We start from the raw sequence: 25895 nt of genomic DNA, 5'->3' as shown, positions 1-25895 counted from the left end.
AGAGCTCAAAAGACGGAAGCAGGACCCTCAAAACGTGTCGTGCGGGGATACATATAATGACGTAAGGCAGGGAAGCGTTCTCTTCATTGCAAAGGTCAAGAACGTCATCGGAGTCGAGCCAGCGCTCTTACGGATTGAGTTACTATCTTTCAGCAAACATTATAGATAAGCATTGGCGGCGCACATTCAAACACACTCAAGTTTTTGCCGTCTTAGGAACGAGCAGCGGTATTCCTATATTTGTTGACGCGTAAATAACATGGCAGCCGTCATGGCTAACCTATGGACAGTGGTCCTGTTTGCGTTCACTCTCAACACTTTCGCTTTCGGTAAGCATTGTCTTCTTGTTCCTTTCTCAGATCGTCTTGCTTAGAGGTGTGTTTGTGTGGCGCGCCCAGCACACTCTATAATGCAAATGGCGACGGGTACCTACAGAAAAATATACATGCGATCTCGTCTAGTTGCAGAGTTTCTAGGCAATCCAAGTTGACAGAGGGAGACCTCTTTATAGCTCCAGAAAAGGAAACAAGGAAAATATCGTTATTTCTAAAATTCATGCGAAGTGGGCTGCGTGAAATTAGTATAGGCAGGCGTGTGACAGAGTTTTGGTCACAGCCACGGGAAACGCTGGGTCACTCTGCTGTTCGAAGAAGGGTAATGTCTCTTTAAAGTTGGTCCCACGCGCATGTTTCGGTCTTTTTGCAAATGCCTTTGGCACAGGTTAAAAGACAGGCGATGTTTTCGGACGGCCTGGACATTGACGTTCACATGTGGATTTATCGAACCAGGTGGTTACAGGGCACCTCTTCCGCTTGTCGTCTACCACCTCTACCGTGTGCCCGCACACACCAAAAAGGAGTGACCTCTGAATAAAGAGGAGTCAAACAGAGATTGCAGAATACCCCAGTGAGACGTGACCCTTTTCCGGAATAATGCGAACACAGCACATGCCAGGGACAGAGGACGTCGACACTTTTCCGGATAACCGAATCAGAATGACCTATAGGTCCTTGAAGATTGTTCCCCGTACTTGCTGTGCGGATACGGATAACGAATTCCGGATAACCGAGACAAAATCCAATGGTACCAGGTTCGTTCCGGGTAATGTAGTCCGGATAACGAGTTTTCCGAATATCTGAACACCGGATAAGCGAGACATGACTTATATCACATTTGTGCAGAGTTCGAGGTAACTCGTTTCAAGTAACTCGTTACTTTAACTAAGTTCCTTTTTTTTTGGTAATTTGTAACTTAACTCGCTACTTTTGCGCCGTGGTAACTTTCAGAGGAACTCGTTCCTTTTTCAGGTAACTTTGCCAAAGTAAGTTAAGTTCAGCTCCAAGTTACGTTTAATTCGCTTTTCACTCACGTGCGCATATTTTCTTGCTTTCTCTCCGGTTCCTTCTTGCCATTTTTTGCCATAAAACGTGATATTCAATCAATGACAGTATTTGATTCAGGAAGTAAGGACCGCTGCCATTGAAATGAAGCAGAACCACTGTGCGGCCATAGGGAGTAAGATGCAAAGCGTTCGAATAGACAACTCTACCAGAGGAACGTCATCATGACGTTGGTAGACACACTGAAACCGAAACAAATCGGAAGGAGAGGGCTGGGTTCCACGAACGGGCACTTGTTCGCTGTCTCCTATTGAAAGAAAATTGGACCGAAGGTCGCGTCCCTTTCAGGGACCATCGAATCCCCTCGTGACCGTGGCTTTCGGGCGCGATCTTGTTCACCTCTAGCTTCGAGCGTAGTTCAACTCTACCAAATTTGTGGCGCTGTCGAACACTATGACGCCATTTGTTTACAAACAGGGAGAGGTCCATTGTTGGATATGACGTTCCAATGACGGATGACGGTCCAATGTTGGACGAAAACGATCTAAGCGTGTCGCATCCCTCCGCAGGTAACTCAAGTGTAACTCAACTCCTCACGCACGCTATACGTGCGTAATGCTAATTCGTGTTCGAAGTAACTTGGAAGTAACTCGTTCTTTTTTTAAGTAACTCAATAACTGCGAGTTACATTTCAGGCTGAAGAACTTCGTTGGTAACTTAGTTACATTTTTCACACGGTAACTTAACTCGTAACGAGTTCTTTTTGACGGGTAACTTTTCAATCTATGCATTTGTGACTATAGACATGCTGAGGTTCCAGATTTGATTGAAGGGGAGAGAAAGTTAAAAATGCACGTAAAAGACGTTAAAAATTACAACATCCACACGCCGTATAATCGCAGAAATATGAACAGTTTAAAATGTGTGGGGACAGCTATGAGGTCTTCGCTGGGTACCCTGTAGGCATGCATTTTGAAGCCCAATGCGTCCAGGACTTCGAATTGGGCGGTGTGTAGTACAATATTACTTTCCGTGATACGAACATATATTATGTCACTGTATTATGTACCTTCCTGCAGTATTCCTGGCAGCAGTAAGATGATAAATTAAAGTGTAAGGAGTTTTTATTTTTTTTTTATTCCGTGTTAGCGCCGCGAAGCAACTGTGGCTATGAGCGGCGTACAGACGTGGACAGATGGAGAGAGGACGGCAGGAAGGAGTGGGGGATAGAGGGGTTAGTATGCGTCCTGGGCCGACAAAGTTTAAGGAAAACGCAAAATCGAATGGTGAGGAGGCGCTGGTTCCCACACCGTGACCTTCTATTGCTATGTAAAGAATTCGTACGAGCGCACAATGTCCCTTTTTATTTTCTTATATACAGGGTGTTTCAAAAAACGTGTCATTCGGACTTTATAAAAAAAACGGGGCGACGTAAAAATACGGGGTAAAGGGCACTTGTGTGGCAACTAAATTTGCCATCTTGCAAAACTGTTTTCATTTGATTTTAATTAAAATAAATTGAATTTCTTTAATTGAACTTCAAAATTTCCCAAGTCAGCCTCACGTTTTTTTTTTTACAGATTTAGAGAGCCCGTAGCGAACTTAGTCAGATCCACCAAGAAATCCGCACGATATTGCAAAGGGAACTGCCCAAAAAAAGTCCCGAAGTTGAGGCTTCAGAGTTTCGGGTATTGAACAGCGCACCAAATCAGTCGCACCCTGTTGACATACAAATGACGTCAGATGGTACAACAGCGCCGCGAACTTGGTAGACTGAAACCACGCTCCTAGCCAACCACCATCTCGAGTGACATCGTTATCTGCCCTGATTTGTTGAAAACGGGAGGCGTACGCCTTTTTTGTGACAATTATGAACAGCATAAGTGTCACAAAAAAGGCGTACGCCTGCCGCTTTAAGAGTCCAATTTTTAAGAGTCCACTGTAGAAAAAAAATTAGGGGATTGACCAACTGAATCCGCAAATCTTCGGATCCTACACTCTTAAAAATGAACTTCACCGCATAGCACACTCCTAGCCAGCCATCATCTCGAATGATATCGTTATCTGCCCTGATTTGTTGAAAACGGGAGGCGTAAGCCTTTTCTGTGACAATTATGAACAGCATAAGTGTCACAGAAAAGGCGTACGCCTCCCGTTTTCAACAAATCAGGGCAGATAACGATATCATTCGAGATGATGGTTGGCTAGGAGCGTGCTATGCGGTGAAGTTCATTTTTAAGAGTGCAGGAAGGGGCTCGAGATTCGGGAATTCGAATGCTTGTGCACGGCGAATTGAAAACGGCGAATTGAATCTTTCGAATCCACCAACCACGTTTGTTTGTTTCATTTTAAAATTGGCGCCTCCGGAGTAAGCCGAAAGCCTGGTTGGCCGGTGGGCCCCGGGCTCATTAATTTAAAACTTTCAGCTGTGTTTTCTTGTTTCTTTGTTTACATTGCTCTGGACTGAAAGAGTTCAAGCAGGAATTCTTACATTACAAGTTTAAAAGTAACATGGTCTTGCTTTTGATTGTATCTTAGTTTTATGGGAAGAACTCACTCGAAGATGGGAAGACTCGAGAATTTATGTATTTCCTGTAGTCGATGAACATGTTAAATAAACTGCATTTAAGAAGAAGTGTAGGGTACATTTTCTCCTGAAAGTGAAGTATTATTTAATTTGTTTTTCATTAAACAAAAATATAGAATTCTGCTTCAAAACACTTTTCAGTAGAAGTGTTATTTTTCCTGGCGTTTTCAACTATTTTTTCAAGAGAAAGGATTCGAAAGATTCGATAATCGTATGATTCGTAGATTCGCAGAACCTTCCTTGAATTCGGATTCGGATTCGGATAATTCCGGATTCGTCCCATCTGAAAATCAATAAGTCACGAGGAAGCCACGTTGAAGCATAGCTTTTAATATTGTAAGATTTTTATGTGGTTCCTTACATATTACTATTTGTATGACCTTGTTCTGCTCCGTTCTACCAGTATTGCCTTATCTTTTCGGAAGCCCTTTCTAAAGACGGCTACCGGGGCTATTCCGTCTTCAGGAACCTGAAGGGCACGAGTTTCTCTGGGAGTGCACGTAGGGTTGCCACCTTTCGTAGTGAAAAATACCGGCTGAGGGAGAGGAGGTGAAATAGAAGGAAAGGAGGAAAGGCTCGCGGGAAAGGGAAAGTGAGTGAGGGGTGGACGAGCACAGAGAGAAAGAGACAGCGTGCGAGGAAACGAGGAAACATATGTTCCTGTTCGTGGCTGGATCATTGATGTTAGAAATTGCTAGAAACAGGCATGAACGCCACACTGGATCGTATTGGAGCAACCGGATTGGACTGCCACTTACCTTAAAAAACGCATCGACACAGACAAACCCTTCTTTGCAGGCGGAGATCTCATGATGGTTGTATACGGCCTAAGTTCTAGCTGGCTCGGCACAGCCATCAACAGCTTTGCACTACACTGATCTTGTCCCCTCCGAACACAATACTTAATGAATAACAGTGATAATAGTAATAATAATGAATAACTAAAAAACGACTACTGGTGACTGCGGAGTTGGGTCTGTGCTCCAGATTTATTCAAGCTGTAGTTGAATGTTGAAGGGAAAACCTCGCAAAAGCCCCTATGAAAGGCCTTGAGCCTCAAATACCGGCAAAAGGCTGCCGGTATCACTTTCCAACCGGCAACCGGCACAGCGAGCAAATAATCGGCCGTGCCGGTATAATACCGGCCAGGTGGCAACCCTAAGTGCACGTGGTGTCTCTATACAAAGCAAGCGCGAGCATTCCGCACAGCAAAGTGACTAAAAACGTGACCTCGTTTGTGTGTTCCATTAATACAAAGAAGCGACCCTTGACCTTCGTGAAGGAATCAGGAATCGGAACCGTTGTTATTATTATTATTTTTTTTCGCTTCGGTTCAGGTTCAGCCATATTGGTTTGGTTCGGGTTCAGCTTCGACGCAGTGCAAAATATCGGTTCGAAGTGAATTTTGAGCGGATTGCCATTGGGTACCCGGTTCGAATCCCGGCGCCGGCTGTGCTGTCTGGGTTTTTCCCGGGGTTTTCCTCAGACGCTTTCAGACATACGTCGGCACTGTTCCCTTAGAAGTCGGCCCAGGACGCAAGCCCTTTCACCACCACCTCCAATAGCACAAATGTACTTTTGTTGTCGTTGTTGCCGACACAGGAGTGGTTCACAGCAACACTGCGTGTTACATACTTGCATTTCAGGTGTAATGTTACGGTAGCATACTGTACTCTCTATGTTCGCTCATCACACTGTTACATCCTGCTCAGGGACTGGCCGTTATTTTCGCAGCCCAAAATAAAGACTTGGGGTTGTTGGACGACAAAATAGCGTACAAGAAAGCCTACAACTGCCAAAAGGAAGAAGAACAACAAATTCTGGTTCAGTTTCGGTTTCGATCCCTGGAAGGTATACGGCTTTAGTGAAACGGCGGTGTTCACCGTCCGCGCCGTTTCGGTTTCATTATGTCTACCAACGTCATGATAACGTCACGGTGACGTATACTTGGGTAGAGGTCTATTGCTACACGTATTTACGCGTGTATTAGTATGTCGTTTCAACACCACCTATCCTGCATAGACGCCATATCTATCAGGGTACATACTCATATAATGTACGTTATCGACAGCATTGCCCAGTGAGAAAAAGCATTGCCCAGAGCCGAATTGCCCCGGCAAGAACTGCAGGACGAAATTGGACGCCGATGGATGCCTCATGTGCGACTGCGACTGTCCGCTGCTCGTCTGTGGCCCTCATTGTCGTCAACAGGAGGACGTCCACGAGGGAAAATGCCCAGAGTGCATTTGTGATGGTATGACAAGTCTTACACGTTCGACAAGGTACTCTTGTTGTATACATTGTGCCATAATAGGGACACACAGGAACAGGATGAACGTCCTGTCCATGGTGGTAGGTGATATACTCACCTACTACTGACCATGGCAACAACTTATTTTGGTTATAATGATTGGAGTATTTCATAGCCATGCAAGGCGGTACACTACCCAATTGAACGCCGTGATTTGGTGAAGTCAAATGCAGGCTCTAATGCAGGGTTTTTGCAACGGGGCTTTCATATCGTTCACTTCGCAGAGCAACAAGACAGTCCGACCGTGGGCGCTGTAGATCCTCATAAGATTCGCTGTTTGCCGCCGAAGTGTGAGCGAGAGGACTGCATCTACGTGTTAGGAGACCACGATTGCCTGGTGTGTCGCTGCGATATCCGATGTCCCACCTGTGGCGCGGACTGCAAGGCCGAGAGTGACTCAGGACCAGGACACTGTCCGCGATGCATTTGCAAAGGTACAATTGCTTTTAGGAAGTTCTTGTACCCGTTGAGCATTTACATGCAGGCGGTGGTTTTTGCATACTATTACTGTAAGTAATGGCCTCAAAGGCATATGTACGACAAACAACAAAAGACAAATTAATGATGATGAATGGGGAAATTCACGACGTCAGGTGCGGCCCGCCACCCCAAGGCAAAAGGAACAACACGAATGCACGATGTAGATGGCTAAAAGAAGCGACCTTTGTTTTTGCTTGTTATCTTTTTGTGACTTGGTTTAGGTCGCTTCTGCTGACGCATCTTGTCTCGCGCGTTCCGCAGCAAAGGGAAAACGCTTACCGCATTTGAATTTCACACTGTGCGATAGACATACACGGTAGATTGTCAGATATCGGTCTTGTACAGTGCTATATCGAAATCAATTAAACGGCTGGTACCTCAAGGATAACCAAGTGGAGAGAACAAGAACGTACCGTGTTTTCGCAGGGGAACACCATGCGCCTGCACCATGCTCCCCGCCGAAATGCGACGGAGAGGACTGTCATTTGGAAGTGGACGACCGTGGCTGTCCTGTCTGCAAATGCACCAAGGACTGCGCCGAGTGCGCGCCAGGATGCGTTCGGGACGCGTCATTGCAAGAAGGAGGATGTCCTCCCTGCGTCTGTACAGGTATGTTGTGCACGATTGTGCACGAAACCCGGTTTAGCTGTGTAGTATAGCCCGAAAAGTATTTCGGGAGGGATACTACGGGAACTTTACACGGAGGAGGAGGATTTTACCATCATTTGCCCCTCTCCCAAATGCATTACTAAAGGTTTGACTTTTTTTTTTGGGGGGGGGAGGGGTTGATCCTGCGAACAATCCCCCTCTGGGTACGCCACTGACTCTGTAGCGACGGAGGTGACAGAAAGTGCTAGAAGACAGTCGATAGCGTGGTCTTTGATGTCTACCGCACCCAATAATCGAATAGGACTCCGTGTCACGCACGCTGCGATTGGTTCTGGCACGGGCGTATAGATAGCGGCGCCTTCGAAGAACCGTATCTACCCCAACCAATCAACGGATAAGTCTGAGTCACTCAAGGATGCGGCTGGTTCCAGTATTTACGATACCCTCACGTGGACCTTACCAATATTCTGCTAAAACTTCTAACAACGTCCCAGTCCAGTTTTGCGAGACTTGCTTTCACAAGGATTCGAATATGTCTCAACAGTATCGACGCATTCCGCGTGGATTGTTATATATTCCGCAGCACTGAATTCGAAGAGAAGGGCATGCTCATGAAAAAATCATAAAATAACACTGTATCTACTCGAGGCGTACAAGAGGAGGTATTGTATTCATTTGAAGGGCTGACTGTTAATGTGGAATAGCGCAGAATAAGTGCAACGTCACTTAAGGTCACATGTGCTTGTGGTACATCTATTTTAATGATTGACTATTACGTCAAAATAATAGAAAAAAATACATCGCATGATTATAATACGTGTAACTTTTTCCTCCGAATTTCCGCGACAGTGACGTCACGCTTTCGAATTTACATGTTTCGCATATAATGCCAAAGTGCGCTTGTTCAGCATCACGTACATGTAATTCCTTCAAAGTGCGTCTTTTACGCAGACGCACCTAAAGTGGAATGCCTCCCGCCGAAGTGCGACGGAGCCAACTGTCGATTAGTGCCGGGGGATCACGGATGCTTGAAATGCGAGTGCAACGGTAACTGCACCGCATGTCCACCAGGATGCGCTCGTGAAGACGTGCATAGTCCTGGAGCATGCCCACGTTGCGTGTGTCCGGGTAAGAACGCTACTGTCATCAAATACGTTTGACTACGCGAAATCAAGCGGCAAGAGTGGATATGTAAATGCTACCCACGCTATTGCTCTTCAACACGCGGTATGGCCGCGATCATACTGAAGGTAGCCACGAGCGAGGTACTAAGTTGGCAACCAAACGCAGAACCCGTGACAAGGAAACAGGAAGGACAAGACGACAAGTTTAGTTACTATGTGCCCAGTTCGCCTGTTTCTTAGACCCTTCTTCACTGAGCTGGCATTGTCTGCGACGAGCGCTCTGGCCACCATCCTCTTCCCCCCGTCCTGAGGAACCCCTAGAGCATAGTGCAGTGAAACGGGCCCCCTCGGTAAGTGCATTGAGCACCCCCTGGCTGCACATACTGGAAGCGCTGCCAAGACTATCAGCAGTGTTCTCAGGATCCGCGAGGGCAGAGCGTGAATATGGCGGAGGATCTCTCTGTTGATCACGGGCTACCTTTTAGCCGCCGAAAGTCACGGATAAATGTATGACGGATGAAACTGGTAAGAAAATCTGAGCATCGATGTATATTTTACATTGAGACATAAGATTCGCAGCAGAGCCACACAGAATAATACGAGGAAGGAAAGTATTGGGATCCAGATTGGTATTCATCTCGGAGCCGGTTCAAAGACTATTGCCGCTATAGGCATATCAAGCAAAGTATACCCGAGGATAACGGTCCGACGACAACGGTTCATCAGTTCGCCGACACGTCTAGTTCGATAGTCTGCTTATAAGTTAAGGTTGATGATGATTATTATTCGCGTTTTGTGGCGCATCGACAACAAAGGTCATAATGCGCCAAAACATTGGTTAGGATGCAACTAGCTAAAAATAAATACGTTGTGTAATAAAAGCAGGGAATGAATGCATAAGACATCAGTTAAGGTGCATAACTCTGCTGTGTGGAGGGCCTTTTTGGAGCATGTACCTAGCGATAAGAATCACAACTCTGCAGAATCTCAGAAGCGGATAACATGAACCTCAGAAGTGGCAACGTGGTTTTTCTTTACTGCTATGAGCGCTTTGGAATATTCTTGTTAGGCTACTTTAGCCATCTCAGAAACCAGCATAAGGTATTTCTTATGTTCCCTGGACTTTTTCTTGCGTTGCTGCAGCGTCGATGGAATATGTATTGCAACGGGCCTGCATTGACGTTGCCTATTCCTTCCTGCAGAGGCGGTGACAGGTGGTGCCAGTCACGACGCACGTACAGGCGTCCAGTGTACCCCTCCTAAATGTGATGACCCCGGATGCCGTGTGGTCGAAGGCGACCATGGGTGCCCTACATGCCGTTGCGACGTTAATTGTCCGCCAACGAGTTGCCATCCTGGCTGCCATCCAGAGGAACATACTTCCCATGGGCGGTGTGCACGATGCATTTGCAAAGGTACAGTATATATCTGCATTACGTAAGGCAAGCAAGAAAACGGAATTACACGAAAGACAGTCCTTTTTAAGGGGCCATTAAGGCGCAAAAATTTCTCCTCGTGGAATGTAAGAGGCCGTTACCTTGACACCAACATAAAAGGAACGAGATTCATCCGTGGCGTCGTTCGTGATTTATGATCGATAGAAAAAAACGCAATTTCTGCTTTCCCTCTCCTCTCCTTCTCATGAAGGCCAACAATGTCGAGCGGGCTCTCATTGGTCTTCTCAAACCATTTGTCCAATCATCGCGTGAGGTCGTTTGAGGAGACCAGTCAGAGGCCTCTCCGCGTTGCCTCTGCTATATTACCCGCAGTACGCGCGCGAGACCTCTGTTCCGCACACCTTTGAAAAATCATCCACTCTCGGAAAGAGCGTATCGGAAAAATGAGGGAACGTCGTGACGTAGCGTGGTCCCCTGGCAATTGACTCGTGACGGACACCGGCGCGGCTCAAGCGGGTGTAAGCAGCGCGTGAGCTCAAAAGAAAGAGACGAAGAAGAAAGGCACGGGGACCTTTGTACGTCACGCGGGGATTGTGTCAGCTGACTGCGGCTGCTTTCTCCGGCTGTTTTCGTAAATTTCATTGCGCAGTGACAGAATAGTACACCGCAGAGCGAAAATATTTTTCATGGTGACTCCGGATGGACAGCTTGACAGATGAGACAAGGGTTTCAGGGAGACTGATACATCGAGGATATGTTTATTGCAGTCGAACATAACCTAATACCCGGATTATGGAGGCATTCCGCATGACCTGAAAGGTAGCACTCTTAGGGCGCGTGAAGTAGCTGCTCCGGAGCGCATGGAGCGCGCTCCTTTTTACTAATGTTTTCCAACGATTTCTAATGATTTTTACTAATGTTTCTACTAATGATTCCAACGACTGATCGGGAGCACTTCCGTAGCACGTATGGCTGCTCTGTCTGGAGCAATTCTGTTCTATTGGCAGATTAGGAGCAGAGTCCGAGTCTTCCAATGGCAATTCTCGCGCGGCCTTGGAGCAAAGATCGCTCCACGGAGCAACGCCGACTGCTCCGCCTAAATCTGCAGATTCGAGCGAAACTTCCGCGTCACGTGGTATGTGGTTTGTGCTTCCGGTTATTGCCGTCTCCCTCCCTTCGCTTTCGCTAACATGGGAGAAAGTTTCCGGCTGCAGGTGTTGCACCCACGCAGTGGCGTAGCCAGAGGCAGGTTTCAGGGGCTCAAGCCCCCCGAAATTATACCTTTGGTAGTGCATTTGGGACTAGGGAACTGAAGGTAAATCCTCTCCCCCCCCCCCCACCTATGTAAAGTTCCCGTAGAACCCCCTCCCGAAATATTTTTCTGGCTACGCTACTGCAATATGCCTGATTGGTATTTCGCCTCGCATGCTACCGCTTTTACTTCTCGATCATCATCATTAAAATAAAGTTGTTGTTGTTACTCCTCGATGAGAGCGAATCAACGATGATGACGACACTGGGCGACTACTTCACTTTTGTGGCGCGCAAGGAAAACGAAATCCTCGGTTGCGGTCTACGCGATAAATAAAAGAGAGAGTTATATCCTTCCATTCTTAATCCCGAAAAGTGGTTTAATGTAAGGTTTCCCTTCTTTCCACGTTCTTATCGAGTCAAAGCTGTGTCCGGTCGTGCGCGAGCACGACCGGACACTCAGACCCCCAGCGCCCCCTGCTGGCTGTAACGGGTGCGTCGAATGTTCCAATCGCAGATACAGATCGTGCGCTCTTGGCCAGAGCCGTGTGTTAAAAGGGAGTCTGGCTATTAATGGGACCTGCCTATACCTGAGGCTCCACCCACTTTTTGAGGTATCTAGCCAATCACAGGTCGCAATACAGTTGTCTATTATTACATCCATCCAGTACTTATACCTCACCCTTATTTACTGGGTGCCACCATTTTGGAGAAAATTGATGGATTTGGATTGAAACGGATATCACTCGTGACAGACCAAAACGACGAATTTTGCGCCCACTTTTATCAACGCCATCTGCACGGAGAGAGGCATGTTGGGAAGACTCAGAATTGCAGAAATAGTTGCTGGGAGAAGTGATTAGCCAGGAGAGGGGTTGAACCACTTCTTCGTAGGAGACGGCTGCCGGTATTAACTTTTAAATCACGTAACGTAAGTAGATTGAATCAAAAATGCGCAAAGATGTATGTATAAATAAAATTCAACGATATAATGCAAAATCTTACGTATCAGGTGCGACTTTCTTGCTATTTTCCTGGGACCGCGGTCTTAACTAGGCCTAACGTTAGCGACGAAACATCTCATTTTCGCGTAAATAATGATGGCGGAGCGAAAGTTGAAGCTGATTTTACAGATGCGTACACGAGGATATACCGGGTGTCCCATCGAAATCCGAGTAATTATCGAATTCCGAGTAATTAATCGGTTTCGTTTTACATATTTCTTGCGCGGAGCAGTGCACCAATGCGCTCTTTGGATCAGCTAACCGGCTATCAATTTCGTTTTCATCCGCCTGGTTCACGCACGGGGGCGACGGAAGATTAGGAACAGCCGCAAGAGAGGCTTTGGTATTCCTTTCCAAAGCGACTGGTAAACAGCGCTGGCGATTCTGTCGTTCCGTAGGTGAGATAGCGTTCTCTTACCATTGATGATGACGAATGCGCCGCGAGCGCTGTGAACTAGTGGGATACACTGTTAAAACAGAACTTCACCACATAGCACGCTCCTAGCCAACCGTCATTCCGAATGATATCATTCTGTGTCCTTATTTGCTGAAAATGGGAGGAGGCGCCTATCTGGGACACATTATGCTTGTCCCAGATAGGCTCCTCCCCCTGTTTTGAACGAATTATTACACAGAATGATATCATTCGGTACGGTGGTTGGCTAAGAGCGTGCTATGTGGTGAAGTTCTGTTTTAACAGTGTACACTGGTAAAAATTAACTACACCACATAGCACGCTCCTAGCCAACCACCATCCCGAATTACAACGATCTCGCCCGATTTGTTAAAAAGGGGAGGCGGAGCATTTTCTTTTTGTCCTTATGTACGGCATTATCTGTACAAAAAAAAAAAAAAAAAAGAAAGAAAGAAAGAAGAAGCGCACGCCTCCCATATTCATCAAATCAAGGGAGAGAACGTTGTCATCCGGGATGATGGTTGACTAGGATGGTGCTAAGTGGTGAAGTTCATTTTCAAGAGTGTAGAGAAGGAGAAGGAACATCAAAGCATCTCCTGCGGTCTGGCGGCTGTTCCTTATCTTCCGTCACCCCCGTGTGTTAACCAGGCGGATGAACACGAAATTGGCAGCCGGATAGCTGATCCAAAGAGCGCATTGGTGCACTGCTCCGCGCAAGAAATATGTAAACCGAAACCGGTTAATTACTCGGAAAAATCACTAAATGTCGACGAGGTTTTTTTCTTGCAATATTTTTCGCTGAAGGTACCGATGCGTAAAACAGAAGTTCCGTAAGCGTGCGAAGTAAAAGTTAAAAGTTAGGATGTTTATTTAATTAGTGAGCGTATGCAGATGAGCCGCTCACTACTGAGTTCATGGCCGATGTCCCAAGGATCTTTACCAAACAGAAATTTCTTCGATGGCGCCACTTGTTCACGAATCATTTAGCCGGGGGATTTCGGTGGGACACCCTGTATACTCACAGTATGAAATTATGGTAGTCTGTGAACAAAATTTTTTCACGAAATCCGTTCCAAGCACCATCCTGCATTTTGGAGAAATTTTGGTGTCATGGCGGCAACCAATGAAATGCGGCCAAGTTTGATTGGCAGGTCGAGCCTGTTCTTTAGGCTCCTCCTAATGGCCAGACTCCATTTTAATACACGGCATTGCTCTTGGCTGGAGCGGGGCGCTCCCCCGTGGAGTCGACCGTACTGCTCCAAATTTGCCATTGGAATTCAACATACACGGGACATCTCCTTTTGCGGAGTATGCCGCTCCCGCGCTCCAACCGACAAGTCGGAGTGCTTCTCGCGCGCTCTCTACCCTCCTCTCCGGTTGGTCCCACCTCACCTTAATTAATATTTTTAAGGCTGCAGACAGCCGGATCGGAAGACGGCTCTACCAAAAAAAAAAAGTACATTCAGTGACACCCAGGGGTGCTTTGCACACCCAACGTGAACAAATCGCATGCACAAGCAACGCTCTCTTTGCTTAAAAACCCATTTAGCAGAGGCTCCGGAGCGAGAGGGACAGAGTGGACGGAACGCGATCTCTAGAGTCGCTACTTAACGCGTCCTTATTTTTTCTGTACTTAGCGTAAGCAGGGACTCAATTTAACCGTACCTATTGAGTGTCTCCAAGAAATCTGAAAAAAAAAGAAAAAAATAATAATAGAGGATGCTAACAATCATGTCGCGGACTTCCTCTAAGCTCAGTATAAGACCATCACTGTAAGAAAAAAAGGTAGAATTTCTTACCCAAGCCAGTAGAACGACAGTAATTCTACCATCTCGGGCCAATGCATGCGCGCCCATCCTCGTCGCCAAATTGTAAGAGTGTACCAAAGTCCGGGTTGGAACATGTTTATTCTGTCATGGCTAGGCCACGACTGCACGGTCAGCTGTTCTATCAGCTGGGGCACAGCTGATGCGCATGGCGCGTGCTCTTTGTCGATACGTCATCCACTACATTCCTCCCCTCAAGACGGAACGTAGCGGGACGGATGCCTCCGGTCTCTTTTGGGATAGTGGGCCGGAGGTGGTCTGGGAGGGTCGCCGTGCTCTTGTGTAGGTGGGGCTGGTGCCAATGACGTCTCTGGCTCCGGCCAGGGAAGGGTCTGTGACGGTTCGGAGCTATCGGCTGTCAGGCGAGTCTTCAAGTGGTCGGCATGAACTCTGCGTCGCCGGCCACCAGCGAATTAGACCTCGTAGATGACCGTGCCCACTTTACCGGTTATGGATCCCTTAACCCAGTGTCGCCTGTCCATCGGATCAGCATCCCAAACTGGTTGGCCAACCTCAAAAAGTCTGTCCTGCGCACCCCGGTCGTAATTCCGTTTCTGCCTGGTCGCAGCATGTAGGCGGTGTATGTCTAAGGCGGGTCGCAAGAGGTCAATAGCCTTTCTGATTTGTCTTCCCATGAGGAGCATAGATGGAGATTTGCCTGTCGTTGCATGTGGGGTGACGCGGTACTGCGTCAGGAACTTTTGAATTCCGTCCTTGGTTGTTCCTCCCCTCCGCAAGGACATAGCGGACGCAAGGACGTAGGACGTGAAGAAGGACGAGTCTCTTCGTCAGCTGGACTCTCGCCCCTTCTCCCTATCGAAATTACTTGGTCCCTGGCCTAATCCAGCCCAGCAACGCTCTGCGCTCAAAGCTCTTATGACATTTCTGGACACCATCGGATTTCGATCGTTATTGTGAAGGGATTCCCCACATTACCACCAGCAAGAGTATCGCCTGTGGCAATGAACCTCCCCACTCTCCAAAGCCTAAAAAAAATTGTTGTTGTTGTTCCCTTCCCTTTCCCTTGCTCCTCTCCCTAACGCTTGCTCTAAGGAAAAAATGGTAGAATTTCTTACCCAAGCTGGTAGAACGACAGCTTCTACTCTGTAGTTTGTTTCTACTCTGCAGTAATGCCCAAAAGGTAAAACTTGTTTGAGTAGAAATGTGGTTGCAATGCAGCTCTACCGAGATGGCTAGAAAATTCAACCTTCATTTTCAACCTTTGTTTCTTAGAGTGCATGCATTGCCCTGGACCCGCGATACATATGCGATATCTGTGCTTCGATATAACTTTAAAAAGAGAGGGGGGCGGGGGTGTTGGAAAAGAAAATTTCACCGCATAACGCGCTCAAAGCCAATCGTCGTGCAGAATGATGTCATCCTCTTTCCTGATTGTGGAGAATAGGAATCGTACGCTTTTTCGTGGCAATTTGGATGTGTGTTAAGCAGAAAGGTGTACATCCCTCTCCATATTCAAACCAGAAGCGATAACTTGGACCCATATATATATATAATTGCGTGTTAGTGCCGCAAGAAGCAACTGTGGCTATGAGCGGCGTATAGACGTGGACAGATGGAGAGAGGACAGAAAGAAGGAGACAGAGACAGAGAGGGGGAGACAGGGGGTTAGACTGCGTCCTGGGCTGACTTCAAAGAGAACTGTGCCGACATTCGTCTGGAAAATCTGCAGGAAAACCCAGGGAAACCCTCAGACAGCCAAAGACGATTTTACACTTTCGACCATGCCGCTGGTGGCGCCATCAGTCGGCGGTACTCAGAGGCTCTGGCGCTACTGTTGGCGCAGAGCATGCAATGCGGCGAGGTTCCGTTTTCAGAGTACGTATGTGTATTAGCCAAGAGCCGACAACGAAACAATATTTTGGAGGATCGTACTCGTATAAGGATTGCTTCATCCATTTATCGATACAGTGCAATGAATCACGTCCTTACACATGCTCTTCTTTAATTGCATATTTTCACACTAGATGGGACTGTAGACGAACCCGATGACGAGCCTTGCTTTACACCGCTTCTACGCAAGACCCTTCGTCGTCTGGCACAACTGGAAAACAAGCTCAAGGCTCTACACACATCCGTACTGCATCAGTCGGCAAGGTTGGAGAGACTTTCGAACATGCAACTCGGTATGTCTTTGACCAGCTATCACGAGACGCATGTCGGGAAGGGTTCAAAAGCGATAGCATGTCGCGTGTGCAAGATAATAGGACAAATGCACTTCTTCGCCACCTATAGTGACCGTACACTCTTAAAAATGAACTTCACCGCATAGCACGGTCCTAGGCAACCTTCATCTCGAATGATATCGTTATCTGCCCTGATTTGTTGAAAACGGGAGGCGTACGCCTTTTTTGTGACAATTATGAACAGCATAAGTGTCACAAAAAAGGCGTACGCTTCCCGTTTTTAACAAATCGGGGCAGATAACGATATCATTCGCGCTGATGGTTGGTTAGGAGCGTGCTATGCGGTGAAGTTCATTTCTAAGCGTGTAAGACCTATAGTTTGACCATTTCGTGAAACAAGTTAGCATACACTCTAAACACTGAACTTCACCGCATAGCACGCTCTGCGCCAACCACTGCCAAGAATGATAGGGTTATCACTTCTGACTAGAAGAGAGAGGGGGCGTACGCCATTTTGGTGTCAATTTGGATACATGATAATTGACACGAAAAGGCATACGCCTTCCTCTCTCCTCTAATCAGAAGCGATAACCCTATCATTCGTGCCAATGGTTGGCGCAGAGCGTATACTATATGCCGTGAAGTTCAGTTTTTAGTATGTACAGATGTGCGATGTGGCGTACAGAATTTCGTAGCAGAAAACAGCATGGTTTCGAATAGAATCGATATGGACAGTGCACTTCACCTTCGGTCACCGATTTTCATGCTCCCTTTCTCAAGCCAAGCATCTCTAACGGTACTTCACGCCTTTCACAGTGAGGTTCGCATATAGGTTGTGAACGGCTCTGAACGGACGATGCAGCACTAATTTGGAATACTAAAAAGCGCTAAGAAATCGATGACTAATATCTGTTGTCATTCATTTCATTGTGATGTATTCGTTCAGACGGATGTGAACAGCACTACAAATCGTATGATCGTGCACTCCTAAAAATGAACTTCACCGCATAGCACACTCCTAGCGTACCATCATTTCGAATGACATCGTTATTTGCCCTGATTTGTTGAAAACGGGAGGCGTACGCCTCTTTTGTGACAGTGTTCATAATTGTCACAAAAATGGCGTACGCCTCCCGCTTTCAACAAATCAGGGCAGATAACGATATCATTAGAGATCTTGGTTGGCTAGGAGCGTGCTATGCGGTGAAGTTCTTTTCTAAGAGTGTGGTCTCACACTCTTAAAAATGAACTTCACCACATAGCACGTTCCTAGCCAACGATCATCCCGAATGACAACGTTCTCACCCCTGAATGGTTGAAAACGAGAGGCGGAGCCTATTTTGTGTCATTATACACGACACAGAATAGGCTCCGCCTCCCGTTTTCAACAAATCAGGGGCGAGAACGTTGTCATTCGAGATGATGGTTGGCTAGGAACGTGCTATGTGGTGAAGTTCATCTCTAAGAGTTCAGGGCCTCTGTTTGCGACCAATATACCCTTTTCACGTTTTATCCGTCAATTATATTATTCTAGAAGTTTGGACTGACTCAAAAAGCTATTCGGGTTCTCTGCTAATGATCTGAAAGCAGAAGCAAAAGAAATAGCGAACAGTTTCTCGCTACAGCACATGTCCTTTGGTGGTGTACCATACTGGTAAATAGTTATAATGAACATATTAGTCGGCCCTAATAAGCCGTGGTTCTGGAATGCAGCACATCTTATTTGCTGCCAAAAAAAAATTCATACCCCAATGCACTCACCATGTAACAAAGTAATTTGTAGGGTTCATTCATTTAGAGGTTCATTATGGGAGCAGCAGAATTCGTCGGGTGACGAATTCAATTTTTATCTCTCTCTCTCTCTCTCTCTCTTTAACCTTCAAACTCAAACTCAATGCAATGATCCTGCTTCCCGGCACTGCAGCCAGACACGAGGACACCAATGGAACATCTGACGGGACACATCACCATCATCCGCAGAGAGACCAGGGTGATCACCACGACCACTTTGGTCATGGGCATCATCCTCATCATGGGCATCATGGTCAGCACGACAGTCATCATCACTCTCACCACTTGCATGAAGACCAGGATAGTTTTAGCGAACGCAAGGCCGAAGCATTTGCAGAGCCAAAGTGTAAGAGCTGTTCAGACTTTTTTACAACAACGCAGCAATTATAACGTAACAGTTTATTATTTGCTTACACATCCTCTTCAGGGGAGTTATAGATAGCCAGCAAGACGATTTATTAATAGTCTAGACTATCTTCCATGAATTACACATTTTGTTGTTTTGTCTTTTTCGATGTTTAGGATATCGTGTTGTCTTCTGACCCCAGCCCACCCTCCTCGTGCTTGTTTTTGTTTCTTCTTCTTGATTTCGTTTACCTTTGTATTTCGTACCGCATATCAGCATTGACGTACAACGTACACTTCCCTACTTTTCCCCCCCATATTTTTCCTTATATCCAATCCAGACCTCCTTTTGGGAGCTTTGGGAGCTCTCACACACACGCTCCCAGTTAACCATTTCACCGAATGGCATCGTTGTCTTCCTGATCAGTTGAAAACGGGAGGCGCACGTCTTTTTATGACACTTGTGCAGCTATGCTAATTGTCACAAAATAGCCTTCCACAGATCAGGATTGAAAACGGCATCATCCTGGGCATTGTGGTTGACCAGTGTGCTGATTTATGGCTTTCCGTAAAAGCAGCTCACCCGTGGTACCGATTGCAGTGTCAGAAACCGAGTACGACTTCGCCATATGCAGAATGACGCCGAACACCGCGATCCCTGAACACGAGCAACAGCCTGTTCACGGACTCATCAGCCTCTGGCAACAGGTAAAGGAACCTTCCTTACAGATATCAAAAAACTCCATGACTTTCGTCTTTCGTTACAGAAAGGTACTAAAATCCTGAACGTCCTCGTTCAACTAACTGGCTTCAAAACGCACCAGCACAACAAAATTGGTGGACATGTGCACGACCATCGAGCTTACATGCACGGAATGCACGTTCACACTGACGGCAACCTGACTGAAAGCTGTCAGTCTACGGGAAGTCACTATAACCCGATGGGGACTAAGCATGGAGCGCGTAAAGGGAGTCCAAGGTACGCTGATTGAAGTTGCAGTGAGACCTTCAATTGCGGTAAAAGACAAATATTTCTCTGGGGCCTGCAATAGATTACTGTGTGTTATCTTAGGAATACGTATTTGCTTGCAGCGACGGTGTGTTTTTGTAACTACACTCTTAAAAATGAACTTCACCGCATAGCACGCTCTGAGCCAACCATCATCTCGAATGATATCGTTATCTACCCTGATTTGCTGAAAACGGGGAGCGTACGCCATTTTTGTGACAATTATGAACAGCATAAGTGTCACAGAAAAGGCGTACGCCTCCCGTTTTCAACAAATCTGAGCAGATAACAATATCATTAGAGGTGATGGTTGGCTAGGAGCGTGCTATGCAGTGAAGCTCATTTTTAAGTGTCTAGTAGCCATCTGTTAGACTTGTTTTCATTGTATTAGTATTTTCAAGTATTAGAAAAACCTCACTGGGGGCGGTGGTATGGTGTGGTAGACCAGCTCCACCTGCACTCTTAGAAATGAACTTCTTAGGTTCATCATGAACTTCATCGCATAGCACGCTCCTAGCCAACCACCATCTCGAATGATATCGTTATCTTCCCTGGTTTGTTGAAAACGGGAGGCGTACGCCTTTTTTTGTGACAATTATGAACATTGAATTATGAATTATGTGGCATTATGAGTGTGGGGGTCTGATGGCTATTCAATATGATGCATGAATAGTAGTCCTCCCAGAGACAGACATTCTTTCAGAGGCTTTTGCCATATAGATGAGTCGCCATCAGACGCATGAGCAGAGGGAAAGGCCGAGCAGGCCTTCTTTAAGAGGCGTTGGCGAGACGCTTCGGTCGTGTAAGCGATCGACGCACATAGGAACGAGGAAAAGTAATAAAACGGTTCAAAACTTTTTTCCAAGAGCACCCGCCGTTCAGTTTTAGTCATGCGAATCAAAAGGGTACCCTACGGTACGTCGGTCCATCCACTATAGCTTGCCAGGTGGACACAATGCACTATGGACAGGCCCTGGTCACATACACTGTTAAAACAGAACTTCACCACATAGCACGCTCCTAGCCAACCATCGTTCCGAATGATATCATTCTGTGCATTGATTTGTTGAAAAGGGGAAGGAGGCGCCTATCTGGGACAGATTATCTTGTCCCAGATAGGCGCCTCCCCCTGTTTTGAACATATCATGACACAGAATGATATCATTCGGTATGATGATTGGCCAGGAGCGTGCTATGTGGTGAAGTTCTGTTTTAACAGTGTAGGTGATTGCACACATATACATGAACATAAACATGGCCGCGGCCATGATTAGCGGCCAGACTGTTGGTAAAGAACGCGACTACTGTTCCTGTGCGCCATTTTCAAACTTCTTTCGGCCACCTGTATTTAATTTTATCCGATATCCTGGCAGTTAGAACGCCCATAATTGAAAATGTCGTCTGGCAGTGCTGGCCATGCACTCCCAGATACGTGATAACCAGACCGGCGCTGGTGTAGTAGCTGAGATGCACTCATGCTTCAGAGGAATAAACTATACTGTGTGCGCTTAGCATCTAACCTTTTCATCTCTCTGTTTTATACTGGGTAGAAAATGTTGGCCAGCGCTAACACGGTATATAAACAAAGTCACTCGAATTCAAAATGATGTTGCCTATGATGCGGGACCAGGACAAAATGGTGTTTTTTTCTAGGATGCCTCAATACTACGTAGTTCCCTCTGCATAGGGCGAAGACAATCGCGTCGTCTGCTAGAAATATCCGCCATCTTGACTCCCATGCACACTTCGCGATGCGCTCACAAAAGTGTAGCTATTACGCTTACCGACACAGTAGCATTTTAGAGTTGAGTAAATACATAGCAGAGGAGGTTTGAAAAAGTTGGTGAAATCAGGACACATCATTCATGCACGGTAAGCGTGGGCGTCGATATGGCGGATTTGCGGCATTCGCTTCTACATAGGGTGGCTCCACCATACAAAAAGGGAGCTAGTATTCAGGCACCCTAGTTTTTCCCGCAAACAAGTGCCGCCTAGTGGCAGTCACAGAAATGACGGGTGCGGGGCATCTCTCTGTTGGTAATGTGTTTACCTCAGGCTACGACATAATGCAGTCTGCATAATGGCGAAAACGCTCGCAGCGCAACGCTCTGCGCAAAGTGACACACTCATCTATTGTTTATATCAGAGAGATAAAGGAAAGAAGACCCGGTAAAAGGCTATCTGATGTCTAAAATGCTATTCGGGACTTACGTCCCCCTGATGTCGTAGCACTCTCGCAGTTTACGTGTTCCCTGTTTCTACACAGACACGTCGGAGACTGGGGCAACATCGTCTGCGACAAACACGGTGAAGTTAATGTCGTTTTCACGGACACAGTTGCGTCCCTAACGGGCGAGTGGTCCATCGTGGGTCGCTCCATCAACGTAAGTGGATCAGGATATTTTTGTTTGTTTCTCAGACGTAGACTCCGGATTAGGTTACCTTGATGTAGGCCCAGGTGTCTGCCTGAGTGTGTAATGGGGCAACATTTGTTGATTGAGTCTGTTGGCGTCACAAGGAAGAAGGAATGCAAATGAACACTAGAGAGAGCTTTGTTCCCCACGTATTGAACCAGTCCAAAATTCGCTTGGTTGAAAGTTCACTGCCTCATTCGCTGAGTACCTCTGTTAAATTGATTTTTTTTTTTGTATAGTAGATTCCCAAGCGTCAACACTGATAAATATATTTCCAGGACATAATCACTCGAAAATGGTGAAATCCTCAAGTGCACGAATTGAGTGTTTTACGTGTTCCATCTTTCCTGAAACTATTGTCAGGTGGAATTCGTTGTCTGCTACTGCAATTAAAAGTACAACAGGGTTACTGCGAATTTGTGAGTGCCTCGACACAAGCATGTGTTGTAAATGTGTGATGTGATGTGATAGAGGAAGAAAGAAAAATGGGGACGTAAGTCACGACGAAATGTAAATGTAAATGTGTTTTTCAATTTGTTTCTTTGTTTCCATTCCTCTCCTGTTTTGACCCCATAGAGACTGACAGTAAGTTAAGGTGTTTCACGAAGGTCCCTCGGCTGAATTATTCGGAACAGGTGCGCCATCGAAGAAATTTGTTTTTGGTAAAGGTCATTGGGACATCGGCCATGAACGGAGTAGTGAGCGGGTCATTTGCATACGCTCACTAATTAAATAAACATCCTAAATTTTAAATTTTACTTCGCACGCTTGTGGAACCTCTGTTTTACGTATCGGGACCTTGAGGGAAAAATATTCCCTCAGGACGAAGGAATATTCCCTGACGAGGAGCATGTCAGGCTCTCCGCGCATCTTTGCGACTGATTTTGTGCGCCGTTGAATACCCGAAACTCTGAAGTTTCAATTTCGTGACTTTTTTTGGGCAGTTCTATTTGCAATATCGAGCGAATTTCTTGGTCGATCTGACTACGTTCGCTACGGGCTCTCTAATTCTGTAAAAAAAAACAAAAAACGATAGGTTGACTTGGGAAATTTTGGAGTTCAATTAAAGAAATTCAATTTCTTTTAATTAAAATCAAATGAAAATATTTTTGAAAGTTGGCAAATTCAGTTGCCACACAAATGCCGTTTACCCCGTATTTTTCCGTCGTCCCGTTTTTTTTTATCAAGTCCGAATGACACGTTTTTTGAAAAACACGGTATAATGAGCGAAATTTACGACGATGAGTACGTGCAAGACGACAGTACATGCAATGGTGTAGTACTATACGTATTTACTTTCGCGTTATTACAGTTGACACATCACGCATATTGAGGTCGGAATCTCCACTAATAATGTCGTGACATATTCGAAAACATCGTTTCTATAATACAACGTTTCTAACACCATAGAATATCATGTCGGATGATATATTATGTTATCGAAGCAACATTTCTAATATTGATTTCCTTACACGTTCGACGTCCGTCTATTTATCCGTGCGTAGGACGATCGCTGGCACATCAAGAAACCGCCAGCACGTTGTAGCGAAGTCCGACTCAATTATGCATCGGGTTTTTCCGGGAGCACTCATTGATGGGTCACGTGACCATCACGTTTATGCGGGAGATCTCCGAGACAACGGGAGCGTTGCTATGGTAGGCTGAAACGAGCGTGGCAGATAACCTAATAATCTGAAAGTTACGCGTAGTGCAATTTGTTACTAGGATTCTGAATTAGTTTCTTCTCCGAACAGTAATGGATTGACTAATTGGACGCACAGAACGCGTGTTTAGCGGGCTATCAACAAAGTTCTGTAATAGGTATAGCTCTATTATTTCGTAATTTTGTTAAATGCTCAGAACGTGTTCTGTATGTAAAAATATTCATCCAATTATCAAATGTTGCGAAACACGACGTGCTATCATTTTTTCTAAATATAAAACAATAAATGTAATCAATAATAGAAACTGCAAAAATGAACCAACTATAGCTAAGACAAAAAGGGAACGAGGGCGAACGGTAATCCTTTTGGCTGGTTGGTGACGAACCCTGGAAGCCGAACTTTCTTGAGAACATTAAAAAAAAAGAAAGAAAAACCATTAATGAAAAGAAAAATACGTACATTCGAATAATACATGATCGAGTAATAATGATAGGGTTGTCGCTTTTGATTCGAGGACAGAGGCGGGCGTTTTACCTTTTTGTATCATACATGATAATTGACACAAAAAGACGTACGCCCTCCTTCTCTTCGAATGATAAGCGATAAGGCTATCGTTCGTGGCCATGGTTGGCGCAGAGCGTGCTGTGCGGTGAAGTTCTTTTTTGAAGCGTGTACGATGCACGAAAACTCTCTAATGTCTCAATCGGCACGCCGTTGTTGGCCACACAGAAGTGGGCATCGTCACGACTATAAAAAAAAAGAAAAGAGAAAGAAAAAAGAACAAAATAAAAATAATGGATGTAGGATAGACAGATGGTGGTGGTGCTGGTGAAATGGCTCGCTGTTGTTGGCCACACAGAAGTGGGCATCATCACGACTATAAAAAAAAAAGAAAAAAAAAGAACAAAAGAAAAATAATGGATGTAGGATAGACAGATGGTGGTGGTGCTGGTGAAAGGGCTCGCCGTTGTCGGCCTCACCGAGGTGGGCCACGTCACGAGTGACGCCCTTGGGGAATGTGCGTCATGGGCCGACTTCTAAGAGAACTGTGTCGACATATGACTGAAAGCCATGTGTCGGACCTCTCTGAGGTCTGTGGGGTCTGAGGAATACCCAGGAAAAACCACAGACAGCACTGCCGGCACTGGCTGTGCTGTCTCGCTGTCTGTCGGCTGCTGTCACCGAATATATGTATAGCACGCTCCCAGACAATAATAATCCCGAAAGGCAAGGTTGACTCCCCTCATTCGTTGAGGCGGGAGACATAAGCCTTTTTTTTTACACTTCTGCAGTTCTTTATGTTAATAGTCACAAGAAAACGTACGCGTAACGAGACCATCACTTGTCCCACTACAAACCAATCTCGCCGCCATAAGCGTACTGTATAGTAGCCGGCCTAATGTATAGAGTTGGGCCAGCGTCTTCATACTTTTCTTTTTTATACCACCAAACCAAGATGTCCACTCCTGTCACGCCTCTCGGCGTATGCCCTTTTGAGACAATTAACTAGCTGCAAAAGTGTAAAAAAAAAAACACAAGAAAACATACTAAAACCGTACGTCTCCCATTTTCAACGAATCAGGGATGTCATTTGGGATGATGGTTAGCCATAGAAGCCTGTCATGAGGTGATGTTCCGTTTTAAGTGGGCAGATGTCCGAACGCAACTGCGTTTCTCCGGTGCCTGTTGCTGGTGCTGTTTCTACTATATACTTCAGTATAAAGAAAACTTTTTCTTCTAAAAAATGCCATTTAACATGCAGGTTCATGCGCACATGGACGACTTGGGAAAGAACCCAGATATCCCGGCCAGTGCACGGACTGGCAACTCTGGTCCCCGCGTCGGGTGTTGCATCATCGAAAAAGTCAGTAAACTCCCGCAGCTGGCAACCAGGGCTGCAAAGAGGATGTTACGAGAAATCATCCAGCCCTTGCACGAAACTATCGAGTAAAAGGCGGAAAGCTGTCTTTGATTACGTTACGATGTAAGAATAATTATTCTAGAAGCTAGCCTCGATGTAGCAGGAGCAGCTGTACCGAAGCTTTTATCTTATTGAGGTTTATGATCGATAAAGTTGTACCAACCTTGTCGGTTGCCTTGGAAGCATCAATAAACTTTTTGTATACTTTTGGCTACTCTACGTGTCTGTAACAATATTGTTAATAAAATGTGTATTGAACGTGA

At 45.9% G+C, this 25895-nt stretch overlaps 1 protein-coding gene across 1 annotated transcript; it reads left to right on the top strand.

Annotated features, from left to right (window-relative positions):
* The first annotated feature begins 172 nt into the window (after positions 1 to 172).
* Positions 173 to 25895, top strand: LOC135388245 (laminin subunit alpha-1-like). Its single transcript, XM_064617662.1, has 12 exons — positions 173 to 329; positions 5999 to 6181; positions 6463 to 6672; positions 7145 to 7327; positions 8279 to 8455; positions 9654 to 9866; positions 16330 to 16488; positions 18413 to 18625; positions 19226 to 19332; positions 19392 to 19603; positions 21900 to 22017; positions 25474 to 25895. Exons 1-12 carry the CDS (start codon positions 260 to 262, stop codon positions 25660 to 25662), a joined length of 2034 nt encoding a protein of 677 aa, XP_064473732.1. The 5' UTR covers positions 173 to 259; the 3' UTR covers positions 25663 to 25895.

The sequence above is a fragment of the Ornithodoros turicata genome, chromosome 3 (genome assembly GCF_037126465.1).
Source record: "Ornithodoros turicata isolate Travis chromosome 3, ASM3712646v1, whole genome shotgun sequence".
In the NCBI taxonomy this organism is placed as follows: Eukaryota; Metazoa; Arthropoda; class Arachnida; order Ixodida; family Argasidae; genus Ornithodoros; species Ornithodoros turicata.
The sequence above is the reverse complement of the archived record's forward strand: the minus strand, read 5'-3'. Positions and strand labels throughout refer to the sequence as shown.